We start from the raw sequence: 14,906 nt of genomic DNA on the forward strand, positions 1-14,906 counted from the left end.
CGGGAGCCTGTATTTATAGGTTCCGCGGGGGAGGGGGCGGGTGCTTGGCGTCTGCTCTTTGTCTGATGACCAATCACAATCTCTATCGAGGCCGCTACGTCACTATGTCTTGTTGTTTACCTCAGGGCTAGTGCTTTGTTGTTTGTCCTCTGCGCCTCTTTAGAGCCCGAAAGAGTTTTTTTTCCCCCTTTTAAGGTGCACACGGAGTCTTTTTAAACAATATTTAACCCAAACTGTTACATGTGGCCTAGCGAATGCTGTGTTAGCACGGTGGAAATTTACCTTTCTTCTGGGCGGTTGGCTTCTGCAGCCTGGTGCCCCAATTAGGGAAAAAAAACAACAGAAACTGTACTGTACAACTGTAGTGCACGTTTGGCTGTAGCGTCGCAAACATAATTTTAAAAAATATCACGTCCGTGTACTTATGGGTTTACTTTGCGTGTCTGTTTCCGACTTGCCGTTTGTTTTTACAAGTGCTGAGGATCTTAACGCCCGATGGAAGGGTCGTTTTGTCCCTTTGTCTCATCAGGACCTCGGGCAACAAGTCGCCAGCGCCGATGCTGAAGCGGCGGGGCCGCTCATCTGGGGGGGCGCTGGTTCTAGAACAATCGGGAGAGTTCTGACCAGTCACGGGACTCGGAATGACCCCCTCCCCGCGGGCCGCATTAAGGACCTTGAGTGCACACCTGTGTCCCCACCCCCGGTGTGTCAGACAGCAGGGCGGGCTCGGAAAATCACAGCGCCGCGGCTCTCTGTCAAACATTTAACACCTCCCCCAACGATCTGACAAGAGTGGAATATGTACTTTTTTAAATCCCCTTTCCCTCCCCTCCTTCTCCTCTTTAAATGCCACCTGTTTCGAGGGGTGTTTGTGAATGCTATATGGCTCGTCACTTACCCTTCGGAGAGCCGGGCAGCTCCGCAGAAGGGCAAACGTTTTACCGCCCTGCGGGAATATACTTTTTTTTTTAAAAAAATTTGCCATTCGGATTTTTGGAGAAAACGGGGGGAAAAACGACGGTGTAAAAACATCGTTAAAGAAAACGTTTCCGATGTTTCCGGTCGTTGTGCTCGCGCAAAAGCGCACAGAAGGACGGCGGCTCGGGGCGGCTCGGGGCGGCTTGGAGCCCACCTGACGGATCAGGCCGACGAGTCCGGCTCGTCCCCTGTCAGGCGAGAGCTCCACATCTGCCACTGGCGCCCCAGCTCAAATGCCCCGTGATCTCCTTGAAACACAATGAAAAGAGCAATGGGTTCATTTCGAGAAAGAATGCAGAATAGCAGGGTCAACAAATGGATCTAGAGACGTACTATTAAGACATCAAAGTGCACAAGTAAATCGCCGTAGGAGTCCGCAAGGAGTTTGAGCCTTGACATACAACAGAAGCACAATTACCCCCCCTTTAACTTGAACCTCTGTTTTGCAAGATAACGCCTCATTTCACCCGAAAACAGTGCGGTTAGAAAATAATTCACAATGCATGCCTCATACAGTGATGTACTGTATACCCACTGAAATAGGAGAATTATGTAAAAATAAATGCATATTTTAATCAAAGGTGAAAGTGAAAGAACGCCTTTACATGTCAGGAAAAACTCCGCTCAAAAACGTGTCTTCACCTTTTTTTAATACAACAAATCAGGACATTATTGGAGGTGGTGAATTCGTGTACAAAAGGCACTGTCGGCGATCATCCCAGGTGCGGATCTCGATTCTGTCCCAATACTCGTTTTTACGGGCTGCTTCATCACCCCTTTCCCCGTCCTTTCTGTTGCTGTTTGTAGTGCAGTTCGCGCTGTCGAGAAGTTTTCTTTTTTTATTTATTTTTATTTTTTTTGCTCGCTCACATTCGTTCACGTCTCCCCCCGGTCTGTCGCAGAAGGGCTCGTGCACGCGCCTGTGTTTTTCTCGGCCCGGTCACCGCGAGGCAGCGCGCGCGCAGGTGCACTCGGCCGCGGTCCGGGGTCCGAGGTTTCCAGCGGGTCCAGAGCCCGGATGCGCTGATAACATCCGTGAACGTGCTGTATATCCATCCATTGGAGCTGCCTTGCACGGACCCCCTGTGCATTTTAGGATACAATGAAGAACAACGCTGCTCATTAATGCTGCTTCTTAAGTCATATTTCCATCTTATAAACTTTAAAGCAGGGTGCCGCATGAGACCATTTTGTTTTGTGAAGGTGATGTCTACCCGGTAGTACTAACACATTAATCATAAATGTTCTTCAATCATATTACATCTGGCAAAACATAACATAATGCCAAAGTCCTTACATTTAAAATTCACATTTAAATGCCGAAAGACAAACTTTCGTAAGTCTGTCTAAAACAGCTTTGTATGTACGGGTAACCGATAAACGTGTCAAGCGCTTGTTTTCCAGTCTTACAGAACACGCATGAATCATCTTTTTTATATCTGAACCTAGAGAGCGTTAGCTGAACGGGATAATTCCTAAAACCTTTAAATGGTATTTCCGGAACCTTGTTTATAAGGCAATATCTGTCAAGGGGTTTTTCCAAGCTTTTTGCAACTAAGAACTCGGTTTCAGTTTGACGCTTCAGAAGCAGCGCTTGTGTAAACTTTATAGGGCGGGTTTGCTGCAATCATGACGTAATAGGAAACGTCACGTCCACCCGGAACTATTAGTCCTGTCATTTTTAGCCATCTGTGCTGTGCGCGTTGGCGTGTTTCATAGATTATATTCTTACTGCTTCACAGAAATGTTACCTTACTTGTCCCTAAGGTAAGTCTGTTCATATTACATAGAGCATGTTTAAACGAATCACCCTTATCTCTTCTTCTCAAGTTTGTGAAGCTTCTGCACTGTGAACCAAACTCGATTTTATCATTGTTTAATAAACCATTACGGTAAATAACATTTTTTTTATCAACCGCCCTTTAAATACAGATTATTTCTAATAACGGGAGCGTAATAAGATTCTAATCTCCAGGTGTTTGGGGTGAAATAGTCCAACAGTGATTACATTGATAGGCGTGGTCTCAGAACCGAGCAGTCTCGTCCGCATGTTGTCTCAGAATTTGTCAAAGTGCAATGAAGTGCAGAATTTAAAAACCCTCATTAAGGAAAGGCCCTGTGTATTCGCACAGAGCGGTATTTATCTCCTCTCTGGTGTGTTTGGTGTGAGATACTGTTCAGGAAATGTCAGGAAACGCGATGTGCTTGTTCTTCAGGCTGCGGTTACTGAACGCTGCCTCCGCGGTGGCAGCCCGGGCTCTGTCCTCCGGCTCTGCGGGGTCACAGGGACGGTCTCCTGACATGGCAGAAGGTAAACTAAACAAGCGTTTGCTTGTCCCCATATCCACCTCCGGTTTCTGTCACATAGCAATATAGTCATAGTCATTTTGTGCATCACCTCTCATGCCAAAGAACCCCAAAACGGCTTATAATACATACAGCAGAGGATCCACTTCCTTTCTCACTAAAGTGTAGCCACCACCTGGGACACACAGTGGCCATTCTGCACCAGCAGCCCCACCTGGGAGTAACACAGTGGCCATTCTGCACCAGCAGCCCCACCTGGGAGACACACAGTGTTCATTCTGCACCAGCAGCCCCACCTGGGAGACACACAGTGGCCATTCTGCACCAGCAGCCCCACCTGGGAGACACACAGTGGCCATTCTGCACCAGCAGCCCCACCTGGGAGACGCACAGTGTTCGTTCTGCACCAGCAGCCCCACCTGGGAGACACACAGTGGCCATTCTGCACCAGCAGCACCACCTGGGAGACACACAGTGTTCATTCTGCACCAGCAGCCCCACCTGGGAGACATACAGTGGCCATTCTGCACCAGCAGCACCACCTGGGAGACACACAGTGGCCATTCTGCACCAGCAGCCCCACCTGGGAGACACACAGTGATCATTCTGCACCAGCAGCCCCACCTGGGAGACACACAGTGATCATTCTGCACCAGCAGCCCCACCTGGGAGACACACAGTGTTCGTTCTGCACCAGCAGCCCCAAAAGCACAGCAGATCTAGGGGAGGAGTGAGAAACCGCTTCACCAGTTGATTTAGGAAGCTGAATTTTAGGAAGGGTGTGTGTTTTAGAACTCAAGACAGGACTCTGGGGTTAACATCCTAAATGTGTTATATTAATGAAAGGACATTCCCATACAGATTTTCCAAGCCCATACAGTGTTTTTGGGAAGAAAAAAAATGTTTTTAAGACTGGCTGTGTGCTATCAATATTTCTTAGAAGGGATTCAGGTACCAAAATAAGATAGGGTTTCAGTACTGTACTATAGTGTTATGTGTGGTTCTGACTCGATGGAAAACTTGTGGAGTTGCATAGAATGTTGTTAAATTAAATGTCTGGTTTAGTTTTCCTCTTAGTTATTCTGCAGGGTTAAGGGTGTTTTACAAAGCATTGGACCGTATTAAAGTCAGTTGTCAAGTTAAGAAAAATTGACATTTTGAAGACTTGAGTATTCAGTAATTAAGGAGTTTTATTGAATGTTTGTGGGGCTACAGATTTGCCAGAAATTGAGTGCAGAAGATGAATAATCCCGAACACATACAACACCTGGGACCAGATGCTTCCCAGATAGTTTTAATCTCCACTTTTTACTGTCTGCAAACTGCATTGTTTTCAAGTTTGGTCCTCATTCCATGACTTAGCCTTGTTTTTGTGTTTCTGCAGGACATTCGCACTTGCTTGTGAACGATGGTGTGTTGGTAAAAACAGTAACAAACCAGCATGTGTAACACAATCTAACACCTGCACGTACTGTAGGCCACGAGCTGGGCACTGACTTATTCTACCTAACGGACCCTGAACTGGAAAGGAATTTACAAGGAAGTTATTTGCAGATTGGAACTTAACCTTTCTGACAGTTGTTGTTTTGCCTTTGAGGCAATAGATGGATTTTAGAAAATGTGAGAAATTGAAGATGTGAATAATTGCACGGAATATGTCATTACCTTGTAAATTTCCTTACAGCCTGCAGCACAGGTCTTTTAAATTCTCAGTGAAAGCAAGTTCTTTCTACTGAGAGGTGGGTAAATAGCACTACAAGAGTGATCAGGGTGGACAGTGCTTGTTGCTTTGCTTTGCATGATTATATATGTATGCGCTTATATATACAGTATATAAGTATAAGGTGACTATATATACCTTTAACTGTTGCCTTTTGCATTTCCATGTTATTTTAGTTTTTGTTGGTGTTCTACGCCTATAAATTCACGTAGTGAAATACGTAATCTCCCAGCAGTTCTCTGCTGCTACGCATGATTGTGTTCATTTAAATGGAAAAATAAAGTAATTTGTTTTCGTTTTATCTCTACCCCCTTATGTTAAATTATTTAAGAAGGAAAATGATGTGGAATGTATGATTGAATGTGGATTTGCAACAGTTCATGTAAATGAATTATTTTTTTTTATCAGTTAGGAATAGACTGAGGCAGATAGTGGGAGCTTCAACTAACTGGAGGTATAGTATTTAATTCTTCATTGTGGGTCATTTTTAATGATATGTTTAATTCCAACTTGTTTGAATAAGAAGCTTGGCTAAGCTTTGGGTGTAAGTGTGCCATTTATGTGATTAATTTTGACCTCCCAGAGACACTTTTTCATTCTTGTTTAAATACACTTTTCTGTCAGTCTCTAGATTAAGGTCGAATGTGGGTGCCTTCAGAAATAAAAACTCTTTTCTGCAGTTTAGGATGAATCGGGCAGGCAGGTGGCTGTCAAGGGCGATTCCTCAGTGATTGTTGTTTCAGTAAAACCTGCTGGGAAACTTTGATTTGCTAGATATTGCTCCAGTGTGTAGTGTCTCCAGTCAACTTTGGTGCTGGAGCATTTTAAAATATAGAAGTTAGATGTGTCATGTTTCTTGGAAATACTTCTTGGATTTCTCCTTGAACAAATTATTTAAAAAATGTTTTACTCGAACATGTAACACTTGTGTGTGTCATTAGATGCTGCCCTCTAGTGTTTTACCTATGAAGACTCCAAGACCTGAAAGACTTGGTAGCTTGTCTAGGTACTAATTATGATAATAATGTTTCTTTATTAGCCCTATACAATTTCTTGCATTAGGAATTCGTCTTTTCGCATACCCCAGCTTTTCTCCATGGAGACACAGACACACAGACAGGGAGAGAAGCTGGGGGTCAGAGCGCAGGGTCAGCCATTATACGGCGCCCCTGGAGCAGTTAGGGTTAAGGGCCTTGCTCAGGGGCCCAACGGAGTAGGATTCCTCTGCCGGCCGCGGGATTTGAACCGGCAACCTTCCAGCCACAGGCGCAGATCCTTAGCCACAGAGCCACCGCTCCACCCTGATTACACTCAGCTGGTGTTGCTTTAGGTTCGAGCAGGGAACTGTGGCAGCCTGGCTGCAGAGGAACAAGTAAAGGTTAATTCCACACTGAAAAGAAGAAAAGAGAAACAGGCCATGCTTCAGGTCTGAGGGAGAGAGAGAGAAGTGAGCAGGGATGTCAGGCACAGGAGAACGGAGGACAGAGCTGGTAAGAATGTGCACACAGGTGTGAAAGCCTGAAATCACAATTTTCACACATCTTTCCCCAGATCGCCCTTCGTTTGGACACCTCTCACCTGTGTGTCCATTCTCACCTGCTCTGTCCTCTCCTGTGACTTATTTCCCTGCCACCTTCCTCACTCTCCCTCACACCGGGAGGAGGCTCTACAGCTGGAACGTGTTTCTTCTTGCTGCTGTCGCATGTGGAACTAACCCTTCCTTCTTCCTGGTGCTGCTGCTGGGCTCGGTCTCTGTGCAGCGACCACCAGCAGGCCCTGCGGGAGCGCGCCTCCCTGACCTCCCAGCTGGCCACGCGCCAGGAAGACCTGCCCGCTCGCAAGATGAAGGACAGTTACATCGAGGTCCACCTGCCCCTGGGCAGCCAGCCGGAGCTGCGTGAGAAGTACCTCAACGTCCACAACAGCGTTAGGTAAGTGACCAACCAGCTGGCCTCACACATGGACTGATTCATGTGAAATGGTTCTTACACGTGATGACGCCTTTGAGGTGGCCTTTGAGTGAATTGATCTCCCAGCTTTCGAGTAGAGAAACCAAGCTTGTCAATGGTCCGGTCGAGCAGCCAGATCAATCAAGTGAAGAGCTCAGCTGGGTTCTGAACCAGCAGGGGGGTGGTCACACGGGACCAGGTCAGCGAACCCCTGTCCAAAATCTGGAGCAAGCAGATCTGAGGTCTCTTGGCTCTGATCTAATACTTGCATGCCTCCCACAATACTCCCTGCTTTGGAAGGCTCGTGCTGTTTACACATACGAGAATGAGGAATAATTATTGCATTTACTTCAGTGCTTTACCCACCTCAGGCCCCGAAGCACAGCCCTCTTCTGTGTGACTGACAGCAGCCCCACTGCACTGAAGTGTGAAGCTGCTACACCAGTCGAATCAAGGGGAAGCTTTAGGGAGGCCAGACAACAGGATTAACTCTCCTACTCAGTAGTGATCAAATAGCCAGGATCTCACGAGAGGATGACACCTCCTCCAGCACAGTGTTACCGGTAACCATTCAGGTGCACTGGATCAGAAATGGTTTTCCCTGGAGGTCTGACCAGTGCTGTCCAGGCTCTGCCTTGCTGAGCTACAGGCTGTTAACTGCTGTCGGTCAGACTAGCCTGGTGCGTTTCGAGACTCTGCTTCCCGGTCCGTGGTTCTGGGGCCGGAGGCAGTTTCAGGCCCAGCTTGTGCAGAGTGAGGAGAGAGGGAGAGTTCTGGAGAGAAGGGGGTTCAGTTTGCCACAGCTGTGCTGTGTGAACTCTGGCTTCACAAGTCTTGTGAGAGTGCAAGTCTGGGGAAAGAGCAGTTTGATATTAATTCAATGTTTCAACAGGTTCGGACGAATCCTTGAAGATCTTGACAGTTTAGCAGGTATGTATTTTGTGTGTTTGCAGGTTTTATTTTTGACTTCTTAATCAGCTGTAACTATGAATTGAATGAGTCAGTTATCTAGAAGTATTTTTTTCTACTTTCACAAAAAAAATATAATTTACTATAGAATAACTCCATTGCCAATGTTTCCTATGGCAAAAGAGCATTTTGGGGTTGAAGATGTTAAAGCAATTTTTGTAATGACAGAAATAAACTAAACGCTACAATTAAAGTGATCTCCAGAACTGTTGCACTACATGGATAACGTACTTAATTCTCTAGTTCACCCAGTAATAGTCTACAAATTAATTGCCTATTCACTTAAACTGTTTGGATTTTTTTCAAATATTCAATGAAGTAAAATGTGTGTTACTGTAAGTGTCTTTGTTCCTCCTAGTTCTTATCTGCTACTCCCACACTAAAAGGGATACACCTCAGAGATCTCCGCTGTCCATAGTCACTGCACTGGTGGACAAAATCGGTAGGTGTTTTTGTACTCGAGTTTGTCCAGCCTTTGTTACTGTGCTGTAGTGGCGGATGTTCAGGCATCAGCTCATCCTACACAGTCCTTTGTAATTGCACCTCAAGTTGCATGTGTTAGAAAGTGTGTCTGGGGAAACTCGAGTCAAAGGTCTTTCTCTATAAAAAACATCTTGTTGTTCTGCGGTTTCAGCAGTGACTGGGCTGAACTAAAACAGAGCGGGCAGCAGCTGGTTCGCTTGCTCGTACTCATTTCACGTTGTTGAAGTACAGTTGCAGCTCTGGGGCCCTGGTGCTGGGTTTTTGGTCTGTTCTTTCAAAGGTTGGTGTACTGTATGCGTTCCGAATCTTGTCCTGTGAAAGGCTTCAAGATGGAAGTACTCCAGAACTTACTTTTTTTTTCGGTTCGTCTGACATTTCAGTGACAGACCGTGCTCCTTTAAAGCAGAGTACTGTGGTTTTGCAGATATGAGGAAAAACATCATCTACCCAGACTGCGACATTAAGTTTACAGGCCATGTGACCTGGGTGGGCAAGACCTCGATAGAGGCCAAGATGCACATGTCTCAGGTAGGGAGAGAATTGCAGTCTTCTGAAGTCTACTGTCTTTCTCATTACACTTGTGTGCATGCAGTTTAGTTTGAAAAGTAGAAACATAATGTACATTTTAATAATAGTAAATACTGTACATACAGTATGTACACAGTGCTAAATTTTAATCTGTTGAAATAATTGCTAAAAGGACATGTTCAGCATTTAGTAGTATTATAAATCTCTTCCTCCGAATGTGACACACTAATTGGGCTTGCTCTTTAGGTGAATTGTGAAGTAAAAATTGTCAACTGCATCATTCATGCAGTGCTGTGAGAAACCTTTGAGCATCTTACACACAATCAAGAGTTACAGCATCTGCATACTATGAGCAGCAACAATAATAATCTCATTGTGTTTCTGGATTAAGAAGGAAAAACACTGATCTGAAAAGCGCAGAATGTGTAAGAATGTTTCGTTGCAGTGTATACTGTAGGTCCTCCAATGTTACCACTTACCATTGATGACATACTGGGTTTATTTTCAGAATGTTTTTTTTTTCTGGGGTAAAAACTGTTTTCTGAAATGAGCTATACAATGTTAGGCTGTAAACGTACCGGGAGATAATGGAAAGGCAAAATAAATATTTTCACTTCATCACGCTTAAGAAAAATGAGCCAAGTTTCACTTTGCTGAAACTAAAACATAGCTGAAAGATTTTTCATGTCATGTGGACTCTTTCCTCAGTACCATGATGGTGCCTACAGTCCAGTTTTGGATGCGACTTTTGTCATGGTTGCCCGGGACCCAGAGAACAAGAGGTGAGTTAATCTTGGGTGCAGAACGGCCATCTGACTGCGTGTCAAAGCGGGAAGAAAAGATGAACTGCTTGATTCCCCTGCTTGTATTATAGATGCACAATCCCTCTGTAAGTATAAAGATTGCTGTGCCTCGGAGCTTTGCACATCCTGAACGGGCTTCATCAGCTTTCTCGGGAGCCCTGTGACTGCAGCAGTTGCCCGTTTCGTGCCAGCGGCCAGATTCTCACCCCACGAGAGTGGTGCGCCGCCCACGTGTCTGACAGTCCGCGGTCGCCACGAGCTTCGCAGAGCTGTGTCCGGACGTGACGCGGACAGTCCTCTGTATTAACTGTCGGCGTTCGTTTGCTAGGGCTGCGTTTGTCAACCCGCTGCAGCCCGACGGCCCAGAGGAGGAGAAGCTCTTCCAGCAAGGAGAGAGTAAGGAACCCACGCGCGCCTCTCCGCATTCTCTTCCCCACTCGCCGCCATGCCTGCTCACCTCTATTTAGGATGAGCTGTATTTCAGGACACTGTCCCTCACGTATTGCAGTGCATCGTGTTACCCAGTCATCCCTTTTCTAACTGCTTCATCCAGTTCAGGGTCTCGGGGAGCCAGAGCCTGGTCCGTCAAGCAACGGGCACGGGGCAGGGAACACCCTGGACACGCTGGCAGTCCATCACAGGGCACACACAGACACGGACAACAACGCACACACTCACACTGGGGCCGGTTAGCGCCCGCACAGGTAGCATCCCAGGTCCAGAATCGAACCCAGGGCCCCAGTGCTAACTGCTGTGCCACTGTGCTGCCGCATTATATTATCGGTCCACCCGAAAATGAAAATGTAAAATGAACGTATAAAACATTGATTACTACTGGGGCGGTGTGGTGGCTCTGTGGCTAAAGATCTGTGCCTGTGGCTGGAAGGTTGCCAGTTCAAATCCTGCAGCCGGCAGAGGAATCCTACTCCGTTGGGCCCCTGAGTAAGGCCCTTAACCCTAACTGCTCCAGGGGCACTGTACAATGGCTGACCCTGCGCTCTGACCCCCAGCTTCTCTCTCTCTGTCTGTGTGTCTCATGGAGAGCAAGCTGGGGTATGAGAAAAGACGAATCCCTAATGGAAGAGATTGTACGTGGCTAATAAAGTGATCTTATCCTCTTATCTTTAAGAGGCCGTATGTGTATCTTTCTCACGCTCCCCCACAGTTAATAAGGCGAGGAGGGTGGAGCTGAGCACAGCCTCGCTGCTGAAGGTGGCCCCGACAGCCGAGGAGCGGAAGATCGTGCACAGCATGTTCCTGAACACCCTGGACCCCAAGTCAGTCTGACGGCGCTCCGCTCTCACCCGAGAGGGGACCCTGCTGTCCCGCTGCGTGGCGAGCCCTTACGATCTCCTTTCTTCCATCGCCCTCGAGCCTTCTCACACGGGCGCGAACTTGCACTTATCAATGTCGCCTCCTCGAGGGCCCCGAGCCGAATTCGCTCCCTGTCTGTGACCTGGAGCTCCAGGGAGCCTCTCCCACTTCTGTAGGAGGCATCCTTCTTTCGCTAGTGCAGTGTTGTAAAAGCCTGAGCTAGTTTAAATAGCCTTGCAAGACTGCACCCGTGTGTAGGTCGAGGCAAACAGCAGAAGAGCAGTAGGCGAGTCATGGGTTCAGACTCCTGGGTCGGGTGCGCAGGGCGTTATTCATTCAGCCTCGCTGTTAAGCCCCCCCCTCTTGGGTTGCAGGACGGTCAGCTTCCGCAGTCGCGTTCTGCCTGCCAACTCCGTGTGGATGGAGGACGGCAAGCTGAAGGGGCTGGAGATCTGCCACCCGCAGGTACGCCGGGCCAGGAGCCGGAGCAGCTGCGTCCCTCTCGGGTCCGATGAGCAGAATGTCCACAGTTCAGACCCGGGACAAGATGGAGTTTTTGCGTTTGCAACGTTTGAAATGCGCTCCATCCTCTGGGTCTGTGCCCACGCTCACTTATTGAGCATGTGGGAGTATTGCATGGCCTTTGCAAGATTTGACATTTTTCTTGCCTCGGCTTTAAACCGTAGTATAAAGACCGTGAGGTAAAAAAAAGAGCAGGTGTTAAAACTGTCTGCTGTTCCTGACTCCAGATGACCACTCAAAGCAGTGCTAAGTCATAGGAAAACGATGGTTCCCGCTGCTGTAGCTTGACTTGATGACTTTTAGAAAGCAGGAGGCCAAGAGTTGAGGAAATCCCACTGTAACCCTGCACCAGACCTGAGCTTTCACCGCTGTGATGTGCAGTTGAAGCTGAGCGATGTGTGTGTCTGTTTTTCTCCTTCAAAGGAGCGCAACATTTTCAACAGGATATTCGGGGGTTTCCTCATGAGAAAGGCCTATGAACTCGGCTGGGCCAACGCCTGCTCCTACGGGTGAGAGTGCAGAGTGCACGATGTCTCAGATTTCTGTTCTGGAGTCTGCCGGCTTCAGTGTTTGTTTTTTAAAAGTGATTTATAACGTTAATAGTTTGGTTTTCTGTGTGTGATGAAGTTAGAAACAGTGAATTTGTTTGGACTTTCGGAACACACGAGTGTTAAATACCTGATACAGAATGTCCCATTTATATCCGACACATTCATGTGTGTAATAAAACAAAGGTTATTAATGGAAACTACAGTTTTATTAAATTATGTTGATGCAAATGTTTTGCCTTACTACACTCTGGATACATTACAGATCTGCTTCTTTTAAATTACATGGGTAAATGATGTGGATTACAGTTGATGTTGATCCCAATCCGTCTTTAACAATTCAAGAATGTGTTATCACATTTATCAAAAGTAGAAGAACACACATTTGTTTGCTTTGCAAAATCTGTATTTTCCTGTTTCTGACCTTCCTTAGACCTGTTAAATATCAATGTGTCCGATACGAATGGGACAGCTTGTATGTGCGCTCTGCTGAAATGTGGGTGTGCCTGTATGTGAGATTGCCTCTGGGTGTGTCCCTGCAGGGGGTCCCGGCCGCACCTGGTGGCTGTGGATGATATCCTGTTCCAGAAGCCTGTGGAACTCGGGTCCCTGCTGCTCCTATCCTCCCAGGTGAGGCTCAGGTGTACGAGGTGAACCCCACCAGGTGAGGCTCAGGTGTACGAGGTGAACCCCACCAGGTGAGCTCAGGTGTACGAGGTGAACCCCACCAGGATGTTGTACTAAGAGAGTCTACCTGTTTCTTAGAAAAAGGCATGCGTATTGTGTCAACCTGGATGCTTTCATAGCACATGCAGGGCACTGACAGCTTGTCTTGTTGGCTGCAGTTCTTCATTTGAGAGGACTAGATAATTTTTCTTTTCTAATGTTTTGTAGGGAATTACTCAGTGGTTTGTCAATGAAAGGTTTTTGGAGCACGTGCAATGCATTGCATCTACCTGCCTGATGTATTTTCTTGACGTGTTCTTGCCAGGTATGCTACACAGAGGAAAAGTACATCCAGGTCAGAGTTCACACAGAAGTTTTTGACGCTTTGACCCGGCAGCACAACACTACCAATGTCTTCCACTTCACGTTCTGCTCGCAGGAGGAGGTCCCACAGGTCTTCCCTAAGACCTACGGAGGTCAGGGTTCACTTTGTTCACTTCAGTGTTTGTTTTAATTCCACTAGCCTGTCCCAGAACCCACTTTAACGAATGCTTACAGTACATACTGTCACAGAAAATCTCAGACTTTAAGTGTCATTCTAACTGAGCTCCTGAATGAAGGCCACAGGGCCTGCTAAGGAAAGCTGGTGTAGCTGCAGGGGTGAGTAATTCTGATGTGCTTGTTGCTGCCAGAGTCCATGCTGTACTTGGATGGGAAGAGGCACTTCGATGTGACCATGAAGGGAGTTACAGTTGCCTAGCTGAACGCCAGACGGACAAGAGGATCCCAGCACACTCCCAGCTCTTTCCAGACTGGAGAGCTGCAAGATGGGGGGGGGTGACTCCGAGTGCTACATCAAGGTATTCAAAGGAACATTAAAACAGGTTGTACCCCGGGTGGAGAAGGATGACATCACCCTGAATCTCCACCAGGGAAAGAATGGAACTTCGTCCGGGACAACGTTGCCTTCGTCTCCGGTCAACCGTGTGGGCTTTATACTACAAGACTTGGGGGAAAAATGCAATTCACAGAAGACACAGGAGTACCTGAGTGCTGCTCAGAGGATCCGACCCCTGTGCTGTCTACCCGCTATTCTGTTCTCAGCTTTGCCTATATTTATGCATGATGCCACTACTGCCCATAGAGTGACTAAGTGCTATATTCCAGAAGCTTTAGGGTTGGGAAGATTGGTATGGTTTCCCGATAAGTCTGTAGCCTCGAGATTAAATACAACGAAATACATGACCACCTCTAATCTGAGATCATGAGATACAATAATCCATCATGCCAGAAACTGATATATAAAGTTCTGGCCAAGACAGGATCTCATATCCTCAGACAGGGGACTTGTTACACTCCTTCAGGTTCGTCCCACGTTACGCTGCAGGAAACCAGCTCTGAATTATACTGGTCAACATGTGGCAGGCAAAGGGTTTTCAGCCTTATAAAGAGATTGATATAAGAGCTCAATTTTAAGATTTTTGCTGAATGTACCACACGGCTCTCATATGGTATGCTTTAAAAAAAAAAGTTTTTCCTTTTTCCTGTTCTTTAGCGATGACAAAACTAGACTTGTATTCTATTTGGTATATTTGAAAACGATTTAGTTTACCTGTATAACAAGAGGCAAGACGTCCTTGGTGTCTGCATGTACAACATGGACAGACTTCCTCTCTGTGTAAGTGGATCAGGTGTGAGCTTTACAGTTCTTTGTAATCCCCAATGAAAAATAAAAACTTTTTATAAAAAAAAGGGACATTTTGCTTTAATGCGGCATAGTCAGAAAGTCAACCCAGGTAAATCCATTTTATGCACTATTGTGCAGCAATTTTACAACTCAAAGAATATTTTTTTTACAAAATGCCTATTTTTACTTAAACAACTTATTTATAATGAAATATAAAGGCGTTGCTTCATGTAAAGGCAAAAAGTGTGTGCAGAACCATTTTTCTTATTTGAAACAACCTCATTTGCCAATATATTAGATGATGTGAATTATTAACCTACCTTTCTATTAAAAACATACTTCAGGTTAACCCTTATCCTTACTAGCAGGAGTGAAGGATAGATTAACAATTTATAACTAATAAATCTGCCAATGAGCTAGTTTCATGCAGAG

General features: G+C 46.3%; 1 protein-coding gene across 2 annotated transcripts; it reads left to right on the forward strand.

The window, feature by feature from the left end:
- The first annotated feature begins 2,620 nt into the window (after nucleotides 1-2,620).
- Nucleotides 2,621-14,539, forward strand: acot9.1 (acyl-CoA thioesterase 9, tandem duplicate 1). 2 transcript variants are annotated; one of them, XM_069189885.1, is made up of 16 exons: nucleotides 2,622-2,745; nucleotides 3,195-3,289; nucleotides 4,670-4,696; nucleotides 5,414-5,459; nucleotides 6,766-6,936; nucleotides 7,847-7,884; nucleotides 8,282-8,365; nucleotides 8,831-8,934; nucleotides 9,643-9,716; nucleotides 10,066-10,133; nucleotides 10,903-11,014; nucleotides 11,426-11,516; nucleotides 11,997-12,082; nucleotides 12,664-12,751; nucleotides 13,113-13,263; nucleotides 13,480-14,539. In XM_069189885.1, the coding sequence occupies exons 1-16, from the start codon at nucleotides 2,723-2,725 to the stop codon at nucleotides 13,545-13,547; spliced, it is 1,326 nt and encodes a 441-aa protein (XP_069045986.1). In that variant the 5' UTR covers nucleotides 2,622-2,722; the 3' UTR covers nucleotides 13,548-14,539. The 2 variants fall into 2 exon arrangements, with proteins under 2 accessions (XP_069045987.1, XP_069045986.1); XM_069189886.1 differs by lacking the exon at nucleotides 4,670-4,696 and having other exon boundaries at nucleotides 2,621-2,745.
- The last annotated feature ends 367 nt before the right edge of the window (nucleotides 14,540-14,906 follow it).

This window comes from Lepisosteus oculatus, chromosome 5 (genome assembly GCF_040954835.1).
Source record: "Lepisosteus oculatus isolate fLepOcu1 chromosome 5, fLepOcu1.hap2, whole genome shotgun sequence".
In the NCBI taxonomy this organism is placed as follows: Eukaryota; Metazoa; Chordata; class Actinopteri; order Semionotiformes; family Lepisosteidae; genus Lepisosteus; species Lepisosteus oculatus.

Coding starts and splice junctions, on each gene's coding strand:
- acot9.1 (XM_069189885.1), top strand. CDS start 2,723: ATGTTACCTTACTTGTCCCTAAG. Junction 5,460..6,765: donor GGAGCTTCAACTAACTGGAG/GTATAGTATTTA, acceptor GTCTCTGTGCAG/CGACCACCAGCAGGCCCTGC. Junction 6,937..7,846: donor AACGTCCACAACAGCGTTAG/GTAAGTGACCAA, acceptor ATGTTTCAACAG/GTTCGGACGAATCCTTGAAG.